Here is a 16,940-nt window from a genome sequence, read left to right as displayed (position 1 = left end):
AAAAATAATCTGGAAACAAGTCAATCCCCTTGAGTGAGCCAGTTCCCAAACAGAATATAGGTACTTTTAAGTTAAAGTATGATCATTTCTCTAGTACAGAAAATTATAGGTATGAAAGATAGGTAAACTATTAAGTATGATGACTGAAAATACCACCTATTGATTCACTTATGCACTGTTTATACTTCTTTTTTCTCTATATAACTGCATTGACAGATGGGGACCAAATGTATCTAGGTGTGTAATTAAGCCATGAACTTTTTGTTTAGAGACTTAAGGTCACTCAATCTATCCTTAAATTTTTAGACAACATAACACCTAAATTAATATCCTTTACAAATAAGTATCCATACCACTCTTTAAAATTTCTAAATAAAGATTACATAACATCCCTAACAAACACCTAGTAAGACATAATCAAACCTAATTTTTTCTCGGAAAGAAATTTCGATGACAATACAGGATAAAGAACAGTAGGCCACGAAGTTCTTGATATGGACTTATTTTTTAATAGGGAGGAAATTCTGTCCTTCTTGTAAAAATAACAGCAATTTAAATGGATCAGTCCTAAAGGTAAAATCTCAGATGCATTCAATTTACTGATGCTATCAAATGCATTAACTGTGGTGGCAACTTATGAAGGGAAATGTTTCTATTAGAAACTAAACTATGATGATTAATGTAAGCAACTGCACAATAATTAGATGGTAACTGTCCATTCACTACCAGTGTTCATGAGACAAATCAGTTACTCAAAAATGAAAGGTCCTATATCCTGTTATTAGTTTCCCAGCCATTTAGCTGATCTTCATCTGACAAGTCTTCCTCCCATAAACAGAAGAATCTACTCCAGTTAAACTCCCTTGTAATAATTAAGACTAATGAGCTCAGAAAATCAGTTAGTTCTTTAAGTAGCTTTTTAGCCATAAATGCATTTCACCACATGAAGCAATATTCATTCAGTACACCCTCAACTTTAAAATGTATTAGTCCTTGCAATAACACGGCTATTCAAACCTATTTCACTGGGTAAATGAGCTCTCCCGAGTTTTAGAAAATTCAATTGCTTAAGTTTCTAATTTCTAAAAATGTATTCATAACGGAAAAACTCAAAGCAAATCACAAAGCCAAAAAAATAACTTCTAAGGGCTACCAGAACCCAAATTCAGAAATTATCCCCATTCAAAAGAACGGTAAAGATGTACAAGATAAATTACTGCTGAATCTCATGAACATGACCATCCCCACACCTCCTCTACCTGGTTATTATGAGAGGACTGAAACATAAAAGCTTAGCAATAGTGATCTCCTCCCCGGGAACCCCACAGGATTTGCTTCTTATGGTGTCTCCAAGAGCATGAACTGTGTCTGGTTCTTTGTGAATCCACATCACCTAGCACATTATAACTGTACAAGAAGCTTTTAAAAATTCAGCACTGGATGCCTATTATGTACCAGGCATTGTGCTGGGGACAGACTAGTGAACAAGACATAGTAATTGCCCTCATGGAGCCTATAAACTGGTTTATACCATATCTGTGTTTGTACCTATTCAAGCACTCATCACATTGGATTATACTTGCTAAACCCTCTCACTGAATTTCTGTAACCTGTTTGGACCATCTTATCACCATTCAAATCAGTAAGAATCCACTGTAACAGTGGTTTATAAACTGTAAGCTAGAATTACCTGGGTAACAATGTTTAAAAAATCCTGATGCCCAGGTCAAACCCCATAACAATAAATCAGAATCTCTGGGGGTAGAACACAGACATGAAAATATTTTAAAACTACCCAGGCCATTTCAATATGCAGTCAAGTTTGAGGACTAGTGCGCTATACCACATATTCAACTCTCATTCCCACATCCATGTGGGCTTTTACAACTACGCTGCCTCCTCTTCCAAGAATATTAACACTGGTTTTCTCCATTCATCCTTCTGAAATTTCATCTCCTTTTGTTGAAACTTTTCTGGACTGTGCAAGCATACACTGAACCACCTAAGCTATAGGTTTTTGAAATATAATAAATACTCAGTTGTACCTTCATTTATATAATTATATTTTCCCCCCTCCAGAAATCTATTTTACAACTATCTTTAAGTACTAGTTATTTTGAGAACATCTAATATCCCTAACTAAATGATAACATCTTTTCCATCTGAGAAAATGTCCTATGCTTCTTTTTTGTCCCAAAGCATTTAGCACAGCTCTAATCAGCAAATGGACGACATTCAATAAACATCTATTAACTTATCTGTCACTGCTTGATAAAGGGCTACATGCAAGAGTCTGAGAACTCCCTTTCGGTTATCTGTGTGGCTTTACAAACAACTAAATAAACAGGATGTGTAAAAGAAGCCAGACACAAAAGAATATTTACTGAATCATTCCATATATAGAAAGTTAAAGAACAGGCAAAAGTAATCTATGTATCTGAAGTCAGGACACTGGTTACCTTTGCAAAGGAAGGAAGGGGAAGTAATTGGTAGGAGGCAAAGAGGATGCTTCTGGGGTGCCTGTCATGGGCAAGTGTTGGTTTCATGGGTGTTTTCACCATGTGATAATCCAGAGCTTTACAATGCCCTGTGCACTTTAATATATGTGTGTTTTGTTTAAACATAAAAGTTTCATAAAATCAAATACAACTTTAAAAATCTGCATGCCCATCTCCTTTTCAAAATAACCTATTTCTTACAAGCTATGCAAATTAAACTAATCTAAACACATTAAGCATATAAGAAAATGAGCTATTGGGGCGCCTGGGTGGCTCAGTTGGTTAAGCAACTGCCTTCGGCTCAGGTCATGATTCTGGAGTCCCTGGATCGAGTCCCACATCAGGCTCCCTGCTCAGCGGGGGGTCTGCTTCTCCCTCTAACCTTTCCCCTCTCATGCTCTCTGTCTCCCATTCTCTCTCTCAGATAAATAAATAAAATCTTTAAAAAAAAAAAAAAAGAAAAAAAAGAAAATGAACTATTTGTGAAATAGTCTCAAAATAAACATTGAAAAAAAATTAGTTTCAAACCAAAGTTTGGTTAAGGTGGTAAAGAATAAAATAAGCTTAAGAGCATGGAACTAAAATTAATCTTATATTCTACGTCAGGTGGGGAAAAAAAAAAGCCATACCTGTACATCTAGTCGCCATTCAAGGCTGTGGTAACTTGGAAGGTCTGGTGCCAATTCACTCAGAATAGTTCTGATCTCTTTTCTGTTGTCCAGATAAAGCTGAAGCAATAATTTGTTCAATTCTTCAGAGAATCCCAGAACAAAAACAGAGTCTTGGAAATCCAGTTCAGAAATCTGAAAGTGAATCAAGTTTAACAGAACATTAAATTTATCTTTGTCTAGTAAATGCTAAAATATTTGAAAAGAATATACTATCCCCTAATTCTTTTCTGCCTGGTAAAAGAAATAACATCCTTTATATTTAAAGGTAACTCTTGCCCACTATTCCAAAATCTGAGTCTCTGATACATAAAAATACTTTTATTAAAACATAAAAAGAATTGTTGGGTGCCTGGGTGGCTCAGTTGGTTAAGCGACTGCCTTCGGCTCAGGTCATGATCCTGGAGTCCCGGGATCAAGTCCCACATAGGGCTTCCTGCTGAGCAGGGAGTCTGCTTCTCCCTCTGACCCTCCCCCTTTCGTGCTCTCTCTTTCTCATTCTCTCTCTCTCAAATAAACAAAATCTTTAAAAAAAACATAAAAAGAATTGTTAAAATGGCCAGTTTCTCTCCTATTCTCCATCAAGCTAGATATTGCTAATATGCCAAAAAAAAAAAAAAAGTCATTTAATTCTCCCTCCTCCTAGGATACATACTACTGTATATGGTTTAATAACATGTAGAATTAGAAGTAATTCTAATTTATACTAGAAGAGGCATTCATGCCAGCAGATCACATTATAGTCCCATATTGTTTACGCATGGCTTCACTAAGTCAATTATAAACCATTAACATTACTGAAACAAGCAGATGCCTGCCAGGGCTATGATGTAGAGTATACTGGACCTTTTTAAGGTCAAAGAAATACAAAACAGTCCACAGAAGCCCTTACCATAAGCTTTGAGCTTTCAGTGAGGAGGTATGTTAATCCTTCCACACCATGCTGGACAGTGTCACTGCTCACATTGAGTTTTCCTGGGAAAATGGTAAAATAAGCCAATAAATTATTGTGTGATATTTATCCTTTTATTCAAATTCTTATTTAGGCATAAATATTATCCATTATTCCTATTTTCAGGCACCGTAATGAAAAATAATGAGTTGGTAATAGCCACCTGTTCATTTTCCACTGCCAGGCAGATGCCTCCAGTATTTCCCGCCATGTAACCTTCTTTACAAAATGCAGACCCATGGAGTCTAATATCAGCCGTACAGTCCTTCTCTTGAATGCTCAGCTATTTCAAGTCTGGCGTAAGAGGAACTCCAAGGACTGACAAGCTCAGAAACCAGCCCCGTCCAGCAGGGAAAAAACAATACTGCAGCAAAAGCGGATGTCTGAACAACTAATTATAACCAAACACCTGCGGGATATTAATGCCTCACCCAGCCACTCCACACACTTGGGTGCATTTAAGCATCACGGTATCTCTGGCAGATGGTATTATATGCTTTTTACGCATGACAACACCGACTCAGTGGAAGCTTTAAAGATCTCAAAACTACTCAGGGGGCGGGCAGGATTTGCGCCCAGAAGAGCCTTTCTGCTTTTATTCTACCACAACGAGAGTAAGACCCTTGGAGCTGCAAAAAACCCTTCCTCTCCAGGGTGCCAAAGAATGGCCCGCACTTCCCCGTGCAGCAACTCTCCCCGTCTTACTGGCGGCGCCTTCGTAGATCTTGGGGTTAGAGCCTCGCCTCAGGAACTCCACCGCAATCCGCCCAAACTCCGCGACCACTGCAAGGGAAGCCAGGAGACCATGAGCGCTGGGCGCACCCCTTGGTCCCCCAAGCCACAGGACTCCACCCTCTGCTGCCGCGCCCCTGACCCGTGCTGTCCACTTGCGGCAAAAAGGCCAGGTGCTCCTTATGCTCCTCCGACAGGTCCAGCAGCATCTTCGCGAGGCGGAGGATTTCTCTTGGCGGCGTTGACCCCGCCCTCGCCACTTCCGGGGCCAGCGCCAAGCGCAAAGAGGCTCCGGCTCCTCAACATCCCCAGCTTTTGGGTTCCGGTCTGTCGCAGTCCTACCCGCAAACGCCCGCGGGTGGTGTGTTCTGGGCTCAGAAGATTCCTCCGTTCGCAAATCATCCTGAAAAGATGTAGCCGGGTGGTGCTCGGTGCTATGCTCTATGGAAGAGGAAAAGATGTTTAAAATCCGACACGTCCCCTTGTGGAGCTTACATTAATAATATCAATAGCTAGCATTTTTTAAGCACTATGTCAGGAAATGTTCTTACATTTATTGGAGTTCAAAAGAATTCCACGAGGTAGGTACCATTATTGTTCCCATTAGAGATAAGGAGACAGAGAAAGGTCAAGCAACTGAAACTAACTTTTATAGAGCTATTAGTTTGCACAGAGCTTTTGTATACGTTACTTTATTTGATTGACCTTATTTAATTCGCTCAATAGCTACGACCTCGTTTTTACAGATGAATCAAAGCTCCAAAGATTACATAATAAGCCAGAGACAGAGCTGGAAAGAGAGGTCAGATCCCTTGACGACCTGCTCCAAAGCCCATCATTCTACACAGCAGGCTGAAACCTGAAGGTTTGTAACAAGTTCTGTGAATGATTATGAATTAGGACAAAGATGGTGATGACGACAACAATGACTGATGCTTGCAGGGTTCAGAACGATATCTTATTTTAATGTGTTGAGAATAGGGTGAAAATTTGGTTCCTTTCCCAGCTTTCTCTTCTCACCTGCTGTGGTTCAAATATCAGAGTACAGAATTGCTAATTGATAATAATATGACTCTCCAAATCTCAATCCCTTGGAGGGGGAGTTGTTGGGGGAGAAGGGAAGGGGGCGGGAGAGAGACTTCATATCTATTGTTGTATCTAAGGATTGAGATAACTCTTTCTATGCTCTGATTCTCTTGGGCAGAAATGAAAATTGGAAGTTTTTCAGCTCTGTTCACTGTGTGTACTTTGTCCTTCACATTGTTTGTTTCCTCCACTGCTGCACGGAAAGGCACGTCCTTAAACTTGTTAATTAGGTCATGAAACAGCATTTGCAGAGAGAGCACAATCTTTTCTGAGACTCTAAGTTGCAGATCAGGAAAAATGGCATCATTTCCTGAAGAAGGTTTTATTCATACGTTATTGAGAAAATGTCCATTATTTAAGAATAATTTTCAGAAAAGGTAAAACCATGATTCTTTTACAAATATATAATGAATACATGCCAAAGATTGTGTTGGACCCATGGGTTAATGAGGGGATCAGTAAGATTACAGTAAGAGCCAGTTTCAACTGGCACGAAGGAGATAATTCAAGAACCATACATCCATAGGGAATAAGGAATGCTGAAATGAATCTACAAATAGATATAATGCTATGCCAATATGGTATAGCCTTTCTTGCCTGTGATCTCAGGAACTGAAAATGGGAGCAGGGGAGGGAGATAGGGAATAGGAGTAACAGAATGGGTGACCAAAGAAGGTGGTCAAGAAGCCAAGTTACAGCTGAGGGAAAACAGCTTGGGAGTTAAAACTCTCTGGGATAATCTGCAGGGAAACTTTTTGTTACCAAATGTCATACAGTTGTTTAGAGGAAATTACCTGAATGAAAAATCAAAAGTCTAGATTCCAGATCTGGCTCTCACACCTGCTACCTGTGAGGCTGCTAACAAGTTCTTTTTATATGTTATAAACTTAGTCTCTTCATTTGTAAATGGGTGTTTTAATGATTATTGCCTTTATGTGCCATGCAGGGCTGTTATCATGCTTAGATGAACTAATAAATTCACATTAAGAAATTGATTTTAGGGGCACCTGGGTGGCTCATTCAGTTAGTTAAGCGTCTGTCTTCAGCTCGGGTCCTAGGATCCAGCCCCACATTAGGCTCCCTGCTCAGTTGGGAGTCTGCTTCTCCCTCTCTCTCTGCCCCCCCTCCATTGTGCTCTCTCTCTCTTTCACTCTATCTCAAATAAATAAAATTTAAAAAAAAGAAATTGATTTTAATGATCAAATGAAATAAGTCAGTGTTAAACACTTGAAAGTTTTTTAAACTGAAGCATTTATATTTTATAGAAGATTTTATGTGCCCAAATTATTGAGAATTCCGTGTGCATAATCATCCTAAAATCCATTCATCTAATGCAACAAATATTTGCTAATCCATTTATCTAATGCAACAAATATAGAGAGCAATTACTCAGAGGTTCAACCATATGCTATGCCTTGGCAATTTGGAGATGAATAGAACAATGACCTTTCCTCTAGGAAATGACAATAAAGTGAGGGAGACAATCAAGTGAAGTAAATACAGTATGAGGAGTGATAATTCTTGAGGGTTGAACAAAATTATATGGAACCATAAAGAAAGTAGCAATTGACTATGATTCCAATAGATTCAGGTTTAGAATAAGTGTTCCAGGGTATGCCTGTGCATGCTAATACTAATGCTTTACAATTGTATAACCTTGTAATTATATAAGGTCGTAAAGTCACTTCACGCTATTTTACTTCTGGGGCTAAAGTGAAGAAAGAATAAATACTCCGTATTTTTTCTGTTGATTCTGGCAGGGAACAAGGCTTCATATCAGTTGTCCTCTCACATTCTCTCCTTATCTTTCTATCTCCCTCCACCTCATCCACTTTTCTTTTCCTTTAGATTTCCCCACCTTCTTTTTCCCTTCTTAGGCATTCCAGCCTCAGAATCTTTGCACCAGCATTTCCTTGGCTGTGTTTCAATGTTAACATAAAATATTATCATCCTCTGCAAGGAATTGCAGTTCAGTTCAGCATACTGTGAAGAGAATAAAAGCATGGTGATACCCATCACTCACATAAATTGCCCTCTCATGAATCTGAGGCAGCCACAAAATGCATGAATTAGTTCCTTAGATTTTTAAATAATTATTTTAGTTTATTTATTTATTTGATTTATTTATTTGAGAGAGAGAGAGAGAGAGCATGTGAGTGAGCATGAGCAGGGGGTAGGGGCAGAGGGAGAAGCAGGCTCCCCAATGAGCAGGGAGCCGGACAGACAGAAGGACGCAGGGCTGGATCCCAGGACCCTGAGATCATGACCTGAGCCTAGGGCAGACGCTAAACAGACTGAGTCACCCAGGCAGCCCTAAAAAATTATTTTAGTTCACTTTTTCAATTGGATTATAAAATTCAAACAAACTGGGAAAGATAAAAAATACTTTTTGTTGAATTGCCTCAAATTGAGCACACCTAGTAACCCAGATTGAGAAATATAATATTACCAGTACCCCAGAACCTCTGCAGTGCCCTCTTCCAGTTACTATCCCCTCTTATTGTCTCTATAGTGAACTAACACCTGTACACATGCTGCTTACATCATCTTTGTATTTACTTTTACATTAACCTTCTATGTGCCCCAATCCCATAGGATCTAACTAGAAACTTAAAAGTATTTTTAAAAATGAACTTTAGGTTTTAGGTGCCTTTGATTGTTGTAACAAAGTCTGTCTTAGAAATCCTAGCAAATACCATCAAAAAATATAAAATATTTAAGAAAAATCTAACAAAAGATTTGTAAGACCCCTACCCTAAAAACTGAAACTATTGATGAGAGAAATAAAGGAAGATTTAAATAAATGGTGACATACACCATGGGTTGTGGTATTATTAAGATATTATTTGTGCTTTTTTATAGACAATGACAAGTTTATTTAAAAATCTATATGAAAGTGCAAAGGACCGAGAATAACTTAAACACACTTGGAAAAAGAAGAATAAAGCTAGAGTAGACATACTACCTGATTTCAAGACCAACTGTAAAGCTATAGTAATTAAGACAGTGTGGTATTAGTATAATCATAAGTAAATAGATCAATGGAACAAAAAAGAGAGTCTGGAAATAGATCCATACATATATTGTAAATTGATTTTTGATAAAGATACCAATGTAATTCAATGAGAGAAAAGAAAGTCTTTTCAACACCTGGTACTAGAACAATGTGATAAACCTTTGGGAAAAAAATGAATCCTGACCCTCACCTCATATCACATACACAAAAATAATTCAATATGGATTACAGACCTAACATAAAAGCTAAAACATGAGGGACACCTGGGTGGCTCAGTCGGTTAAGCGTGTGCCTTCAGCTCAGGTCATGATCCCAGGGTCCTGGGATCAAGTCCCACATCGAGCTCCCCGCTCAGCAGGGAGCCTGTTTCTCCCTCTCCCTTGGCCCCCTGCTTGTGCTCTCTCTCTCTGACAAATAAATGAATAAAATCTTAAAAAAAAAAAAAAGCTAAAACATGGAACTTCTAGAAGAAAACATATGAGAATATCTTCACGACTTTGGGATAAGCAGAGAGTTCTTTAAGAGGAAACAGAAGACATGAACCATAAAAGAAAAAAAAAAGATAAATTGTACTTCATCAAAGTTAAAAACTTTCATTCATCAAAAGGCACCATTAATAAAATGGAAAAGTGAGACACAGACTGGAAAAAAATATTTGCAATACATATATCTGACAGAGAATTTGTATCATGAGTATATAAAAATCTCCAATAAACCAATAATTAAAAGATAAATAACCCAATATTTTACATGGGCAAAACTCTTAAGTTGATACTTCACAAAAGAAGATACACAAATGACCAATAAGCACATAAAAAAGCATTCAGTATCATTAATCATCAAGGAAATGCAAATTAATACACAATGAGATGTCATTTCAAACCCACCAGAAAAACAAAATCAAAAACACTGATGACACCAAATTTTGATGAGTTTGTGGAGCAACCAGAACATCTGTACCTTGTTAATGGGAGTATAAAATCATAAAACCACTTTGGAGAACTGTTATGCAATTTCCTATAATGTTAAATGTACATGTACCCTCTTACCCAACAATTCCACTCCTAAGTATTTGCCTAAGAGAGATGAAAGCATATGTCCAGGAAAAGACTTTTACAATAATGTTCATAGCAGTTTTATTCAAAATAACACAAACTGGAGGCAACCCAAATATATATACATTTGAACAGATAAATTATGGTATGTCCATACAATGGAATATGCTAGGTAATACAAAAAATCTACAAAAGATCTGAATGAAGGAAGTACAGATATTGGAGTTATTAGATCTGGACTCCAAAAAAACTAAGAATAATATGTCCAAAACATTAGATGACAGATGAAAAATTTAATCAGAGAAGTAGAAACTGTAAAAAAAGAAAAAAAGAAAAGAAAAAGAAATTAACAAATAAGAAAGCAAATATACAATAGAAAGAATTAAAAGTAATAGTTCACTGTAAAAAAACAGAAATCAGAGTAGTGGATGCCTCTACGGTATTGGGATGGACTTTGTTATAGAAGTTTGAACAGATTTTCTGGGGTAATGGAAATATTTACATCTTGATTGGGGTATTGGTTACACTGATGTATATATTTGTCAAAGCCATTAAATCTTACATTTAAGATTTGTGTAATTCACTGTATGTATCAACTTTTTTTATTGACTTTTAAAAAATTTTTATTTTATTATGTTAGTCACCATACATTACATCATTAGTTTTTGATGTAGTGTTCCATGATTCATTGGTTGCATATAATACCCAGTGCTCCATTCAATACGTGCCCTCCTTAATACCCATCACCAGACTAACCCATCCCCCCTCCCCCTCCCCTCTAAAACCCTCAGTTTGTTTCTCAGAGTCCATAGTCTCTCATGGTTCATCTCCCCCTCCGATTTTCGCCCTACATTTTTCCCTTCCTATTAACTTCTTTTTTTTTTTTTAACTATAATGTATTATTTGTTTCAGAGGTACAGGTCTGTGATTCATCAGTCTTACACAATTCACAGCGCTCACCATAGCACACACACTCCCCAATGTCTATCATCCAGCCACCCCATCCCTCTCACACCCCACCACTCCAGCAACCCTCAGTTTGTTTCCTGACATTAAGAATTCCTCATATCAGTGAGATCATATGATACTTGTATTTCTCTGATTGACTTATTTTGCTTAGCATAATACCCTCCAGTTCCATCCACGTTGTTGCAAATGGCAAGATTTCAATTTTTTGATGGCTGCATAATATTCCATTGTATATATATACCACATCTTCTTTATCCATTCATCTGTTGATGGACATCTGGGCTCTTTCCATAGTTTGGCTATTGTGGACATTGCTGCTATAAACTTTGGGGTGCATGTACCCCTTTGGATCACTACATTTGTATCTTTGGGGTAAATACCCAGTAGTGCAATTGCTGGGTCATAGGGTAGCTCTATTTCCTATATGTATCAATTTTTAAAAATTAATAAAAAATGATATTTTAGCAGAAGTTCAAAAGATGTCCAAGACCAGTACTTGACCTAAATGGTATTTGTAACTCTCCTAGGGACTTTCTCTATAGAGAGTTTTAAAATTTATTTATTTTTACTATGTACTAACATTCATATGGTTTAAAAAACAAAAAGCATTAAAAATAAACCCAGGAAAACAAAAACAGAGAAAGAAACAGTAAAAATTCTCACCCCCCCCCATCCTTCTAGTTTTCCTACCCTGTAGGCAGCTACTTCTCTCAGTTTTTTAAGAATTCTTCAATAAACTATGTAAAAACACATGCCTGAAATGTTCACTTACAGTGATGGGAGTCGAGAAAACATGATGTTAAACATTAAATATCCTGTTGACAGTTGTGTAGCATTAGAACAGTTATTAGAAAGGGCGCCTGGGTGGCTCAGTTGGTTAAGCAACTGCCTTCGGCTCAGGTCATGATCCTGGAGTCCCTGGATCGAGTCCCGCATCGGGCTCCCTGCTCGGCAGGGAGTCTGCTTCTCCCTCTGACCCTCCCCACTCTCATGTGCTCTCTCTCATTCTCTCTGTCTCAAATAAATAAATAAAATCTTTAAAAAAAAAAAAAAAAAGAACAGTTATTAGAAATTACAGCATTAGTTACTTGAAATATTAACATTAGAACTGAAGGTTCTGTTTGTCCAAACTGGGGTTGTCATGACTTTTCAAGGCACAGTTTCTGGAGGATTTTCACATGCTGTTAGGCTTCCTTGTGTAGTCAGGTTAGAAATGCTCTTTTTGGCTAGAACTCTTGCTATTCCTAACTGCTGAAGCCATCGTTTCTCTTTAAAGGCACTGCAAGAAAACAAGACAAATAATTTGTAAGGAAGTCCAATCTTGTCCCTATTTATTGCTGAAATGATAGAAATCTCTAGGTTGATTTTGTAGCTGCCGCTAGCTTATCTTGTCACACAAGATAGGTTGTAAAAATAGAAAAGAGGAATCTTTCTCAAACTAGTTCCTTGTGAAGTAGTGGAAATGATATTTTACCAGGGCAATACTAGAAATTTGGCACCCACACCTAGAAACAGAAAACCATTCAATGTTATATAGAATTCTCTAGATGGAAACTTTTTCTGTCTGTTTCCCCAGGCATCCTTATACATCATATATTCCCTGATGTGTCTCCCTTCTCCTCCTTTTCCCCCACCACAAAAACATATTTTGTTCATTGATAAAATATTAAATAGCTTTTTACCAAAATGCAATGAAATTTAATGTTTTATGGTAGCTATTCTCTGGCTATATGCTAATAAAGACTTACAGATTTGAATATGATGACTCCTACTTTGTAAGGTATAAATGTGATTTACTACAGAGGGGTCCTCTGAGATTCTATCCTTTGTCTTCCTCTCTCTCTGCACCCTCATCCTGGGAGGCCTTATTTACTAATTGCTTCAACTCGCATATCCTTGACTCCTAAATCCTGACCAACACTTCCAATTTCCATGTCTTTTATCTTCTTCCTAAACCTGCCCCCTTTCAGTATCTCTGCTCTAACACAGCCACTTTGCTATCTCCTCACCATCTCTCCATCTGGAAACAAACCTCAATTCCTCCTTCTCTCTCTGCTTCTACATCTAATTAGTGATCTAGTTTTGCAGATCATTGCTCAGAAATATCTGTCATATTTGGCTTTTCTCCTCTTCCCTACCTACTTCTGCTCTAGTCCAGGTCTTTATCATTCCTTGCTTCTTTTATTACAGCCTCCTAAATATACTGTAGGCCCTCCACAGCTTCAATAAGACTTCTTCCCAGTGAAGAAGTCTTCCACACATCTCCACCAGATTTGTCTTCAAAAAGAAACACAAACTGATTATGTGACTTGCCTGATTAAAAAAAAAAAACAAAAAACCAACTTCTGTGATCTTCCTACCTACTTCCTAAGAAGCAGACTCTCCATTGGGCACACAAGATGCTTCTCAGTGTAGGTGCAATTTACCTTGCCAGTCTCATCTTCAGCCAGTTTCTCCCTGTCTCCTAAAATGCCTTTTGCAGATCCACTTACTTCATAGAAAACTAAATTTCTCTCTGACTCCTTCACAAAACAGTGCCCTTGACCATGTTGCCACTTCTACCTGGCTCCTTTTGTCTGACAAAGTGCTTTAAATTTAAAGGGCTTTCAGTAAATCTGTGAGAAGCAATCTTGCATTAAAGTACCTTAGTGTTTCAAATATTTGAACTCTGTCCAAGTTTGCCCAATTCATCATTAATGTTCTGGATTAACTCCTTGCTTTACCTTTGCATGTTTGCGTTCTGCCTAGCACTTCACTGTGACATAATAAGCACTTTAGAACATTTCAAAAGTGCATCCTTTGATTTCTAATGTGCATCTGTTGATAAAACTAATCAGTTTCCTATGTTTACAGCCTGATTTTAAGATGGCTATATAATTTTTTCAACCAATCATTTTTTAGTCTTTTTCTAGAATTTTAGAATATCTCTTTTTATACATTCTAGTCAGAGCTATCTCACAAATTACAAAGACTGAAGTTGGTAAGCAGTTTCTTCATCTTCTGTCAACCTCATTGTGCTGTCCGGAATTTTACCAGTTTTAGAGCCCAAATTACTGTGACCACTAGGTGGCAACAGCTTCACTGAAATAAAGTAGAGCTGAACTAAAGACCAATACAGATAGGCAACGAAAACAATGTAGCCTTGTTTTGTTCTTTCCTTTTCATTATATTGAGTAGAGGGAAAAGCTGCTCATAAATCTATATTTCTACTGTAATATTAGCACCCAATAAGACCTCATAAGTAATGGATGGGACCTGAGATCTGATCAGAGTTGTGTTTTCAGTGAAATCTGATGACCAGTATGCAAAAGTTTATCTTATGAAATGAATATACCTGAGAAGTCCACTCCTGATACGCTTGTTTTTGTCTTTAAATGTGACAATGGATTACTTTTTAAACTGACCTAAAATATTAATATCAACTCTATCACACTGACCAGTATAGATCTTCCCCAACCAATATATCTTGCTCAGTAAGTCAAGGGAAGTCTTTATGGTTGTTCTTTTCTCTCCTTCCACTTTCATCACCATCCAGTCTTCCATGACACTTTTGATGCCTCTCTCCCACATTTCAAGTTTCCTCCCCTTCTCCCTTTAATTATAATTAACAATTTCTTATTAGTTAAAAAAAAAAGAACAACAAGCAAGAGACCTTGTTTTTTGATACAACTCTTTGCACTGTGTCTCTTTTCTTTCTGAAAGCTTGAGGAGTCAGGTACTACACAGATTGGATTGGCCAGTAAAATGGGTTCATTTGGTCCTAGACACAAGGCTAAGATGAGGTCCTTGAAGCTGGATACTGATGCATTGGAACAACCTGTGTTACATTATATGGCATGATAGGGCTTCATGGACCATTCCCTGACCTAGACCTGCCCTATGAAAGGTTTGCCCTTGTATGTTTAAAGAGAAAAACGTTACCTGGCCACTGCTAAGCAGTAGATGGCGTTCTCCCTTGGAGTCTTACCACTGTGCTCTGAGAAACACGCCAAGGAGGATTTGAGTAAAAAGTCAGCTCTGGGTGTTGCATAGTAAAAAGATGGGTGTGAATAGTCCACTCTGGAAACTGGGGGGAGGGGGACTTGGGGGAGATATGTATTTTTTATGAGCTTTTCTTTTTTCCTAGCTGTGGCAGTAATTTTTTTCTGATGCTGTTGTTGATGTCTTTGTAATTCAGAGAATGTATTTGCATCTACCAGTGGAGGCAATTTCAAGGTTTGTTGTCTTGTGTCCTGCTGTGAAATTGCCAAAGGATTGACGGGTTTCCTGCTTGCAGTGTCTTCCCTGAGAGGCGGTAGCTTGCCCACAGTGCTTTGTGAGTCCTTGTACCTAGCCTTATTCCAGCTCTTGGAGGTCATTTTTGGTGTGGTGAAACCATCCACCATCATGGTGTCTCCAACTTTTGCCCCAAAGACCCTTGCTCCACAAAGCAGGCTTTTATTAAGGTTGTGACTCTGAGCTCTGAGGACCCACTGTTTTATTTTAATATAAATCCTCATGGGGACTGAAATTTTCGGAAAAGAAACTGTGGACCACATTTTACTCAATAAATATAATACACAGTCTTTATGCTTGTGTTTAAATGCAACAGTCAGGGGAGTTTGTCCCGCTGCATTTTTACATTCCAGGCACAGCACGCTGCAGTTGACAAAGGCCTTCAGAATCAACAGTTGGCCCGCTTCTGCAGCTGCATGAATGGGGCATTTAGAGACATCTGCATGAAGGGCTTCATGGCACCATGCTCGACAGGGGTGAACACCAACAGCCTCTTCGGGCCGCACACCCTGCTTCAGGGCCCATTCAGTGAGCTCAATGTACCCATAAAAGGCGGCGATGTACAGGGCCACCTTTTTCTGATACCTGAAATAAGTAGGAGTGGGTGTTTAGTGAGTCAGCAAACTGATAAATGTAGTTACACTAAATACCCACAAAACATACTAGCTAAATGTTTATTTCTTCCTAACTTTTACATAAAATGTTTTCAGAAAATGCAAATAGTAATATATAGGTTAAACTGCACAGGTCCTGGGGCCCCTGGGCGGCTCAGTTGGTTAAACGTGTGCCTTCAGCTCAGGTCATGATCTCAGGGTCCTGGGATCGAACCCCCTGCTCAGCGGGGAGTCTGCTTCTCCCTCTCCCTCTGCCTTTGCCCCTCCCCTCTGCTTGTGTTCTCTCTCTATCTCAAATAAATAGTTTAAAAAAAAAATAAACTGCACAGGTCCTGCTTATCCACATTATCCCACTATGCACAGGTAAATGTATCAAAGTGCTTTTCTTAGAGTGGTTTTCTTTCTCAAGAGACTCAGATGCTCAGGAAAAATATCAAGCTATCTATCTACATTTTTTTAGCAAGGGAGGGAGAAAGGGAGGGAGAGAGAATCTTAAGCCCAGCACAGAGCCTGACATAGGACTTGATCTCAAAACCCTGAGATCATCCCCTGAGCCGAAATCGAGAGTCGGACCCTTAAATGACTGAGCCACCCAGGCACCCCTCAAGCTTTATAGTAACTGGGAAAGTTTTGGAAGAAATCCGGTATGTTTTAGAAATTCGAAAGTTCTGTATGTTTGTTTTGTCTTTTCTAACAACAGTCCTTATTTTGGGCTTCTCAAAGTCTCTACTGCTATTCTCCTCTAAACCAGTAGGTTGCGCCCCTGCCAGTACTACCATAGTCTAACTGGAGCTGCTCTTACTCCCCTCCAGTGACCTCCCCCTGCAACTGAAATCCTAACTCTTCACTTTGGCTTACAGTCTGGCCCCTGCCCCACTTCCCACAGGCCCCCCTTCCCTGTCACTGCACTACGGCCACATTGCCCTTCCTACTATCCCTACAAGACCCCATAAGGCACAAGTTGAATGACTGGTGCAGGCCGTTCAGAGGGCTAAGAATTAGGGAGGCAAACCTAGACAGGGTCCCACTAGGTATACAGTAATATATATGCAGGATATATTTGGGCACGGCTATC

General features: G+C 38.6%; 2 protein-coding genes across 3 annotated transcripts in view; both read right to left on the bottom strand.

The window, feature by feature from the left end:
* The window catches only part of COMMD2 (COMM domain containing 2), a 30,624-nt gene extending 25,473 nt beyond the window's left edge, over positions 1 to 5,151 (bottom strand). Inside the window, exons 1-4 of one of the 2 annotated variants that reach the window (XM_054504362.2) lie at positions 4,993 to 5,151; positions 4,824 to 4,901; positions 4,059 to 4,141; positions 3,128 to 3,301 (exon numbers count right to left, since the gene is read on the bottom strand). In XM_054504362.2, the coding sequence (XP_054360337.1) occupies positions 3,128 to 3,301; positions 4,059 to 4,141; positions 4,824 to 4,901; positions 4,993 to 5,059 (402 nt within the window). In that variant the 5' untranslated portion in view covers positions 5,060 to 5,151. The remainder of the gene's footprint in view (positions 1 to 3,127; positions 3,302 to 4,058; positions 4,142 to 4,823; positions 4,902 to 4,992) is intronic. The other variant, XM_045903572.3, reaches the window with a different exon arrangement.
* Positions 5,152 to 12,039: 6,888 nt separating this feature from the next.
* ANKUB1 (ankyrin repeat and ubiquitin domain containing 1) overlaps positions 12,040 to 16,940 on the bottom strand; it is a 36,151-nt gene continuing 31,250 nt past the window's right edge. Inside the window, exons 5-6 of the mRNA XM_045863705.2 lie at positions 14,898 to 15,836; positions 12,040 to 12,255 (exon numbers count right to left, since the gene is read on the bottom strand). Of these exons, the coding sequence (XP_045719661.2) occupies positions 12,126 to 12,255; positions 14,898 to 15,836 (1,069 nt within the window). The 3' untranslated portion in view covers positions 12,040 to 12,125. The remainder of the gene's footprint in view (positions 12,256 to 14,897; positions 15,837 to 16,940) is intronic.

Source organism: Mirounga angustirostris, unplaced genomic scaffold (genome assembly GCF_029215605.1).
Source record: "Mirounga angustirostris isolate CCGP_5_RB_7025 unplaced genomic scaffold, mMirAng1.0.hap1 SCAF_1, whole genome shotgun sequence".
Classification (NCBI taxonomy): Eukaryota; Metazoa; Chordata; class Mammalia; order Carnivora; family Phocidae; genus Mirounga; species Mirounga angustirostris.
Note: the sequence above shows the minus strand (reverse complement) of the source record. Positions and strands in the feature narration are given on the sequence as shown.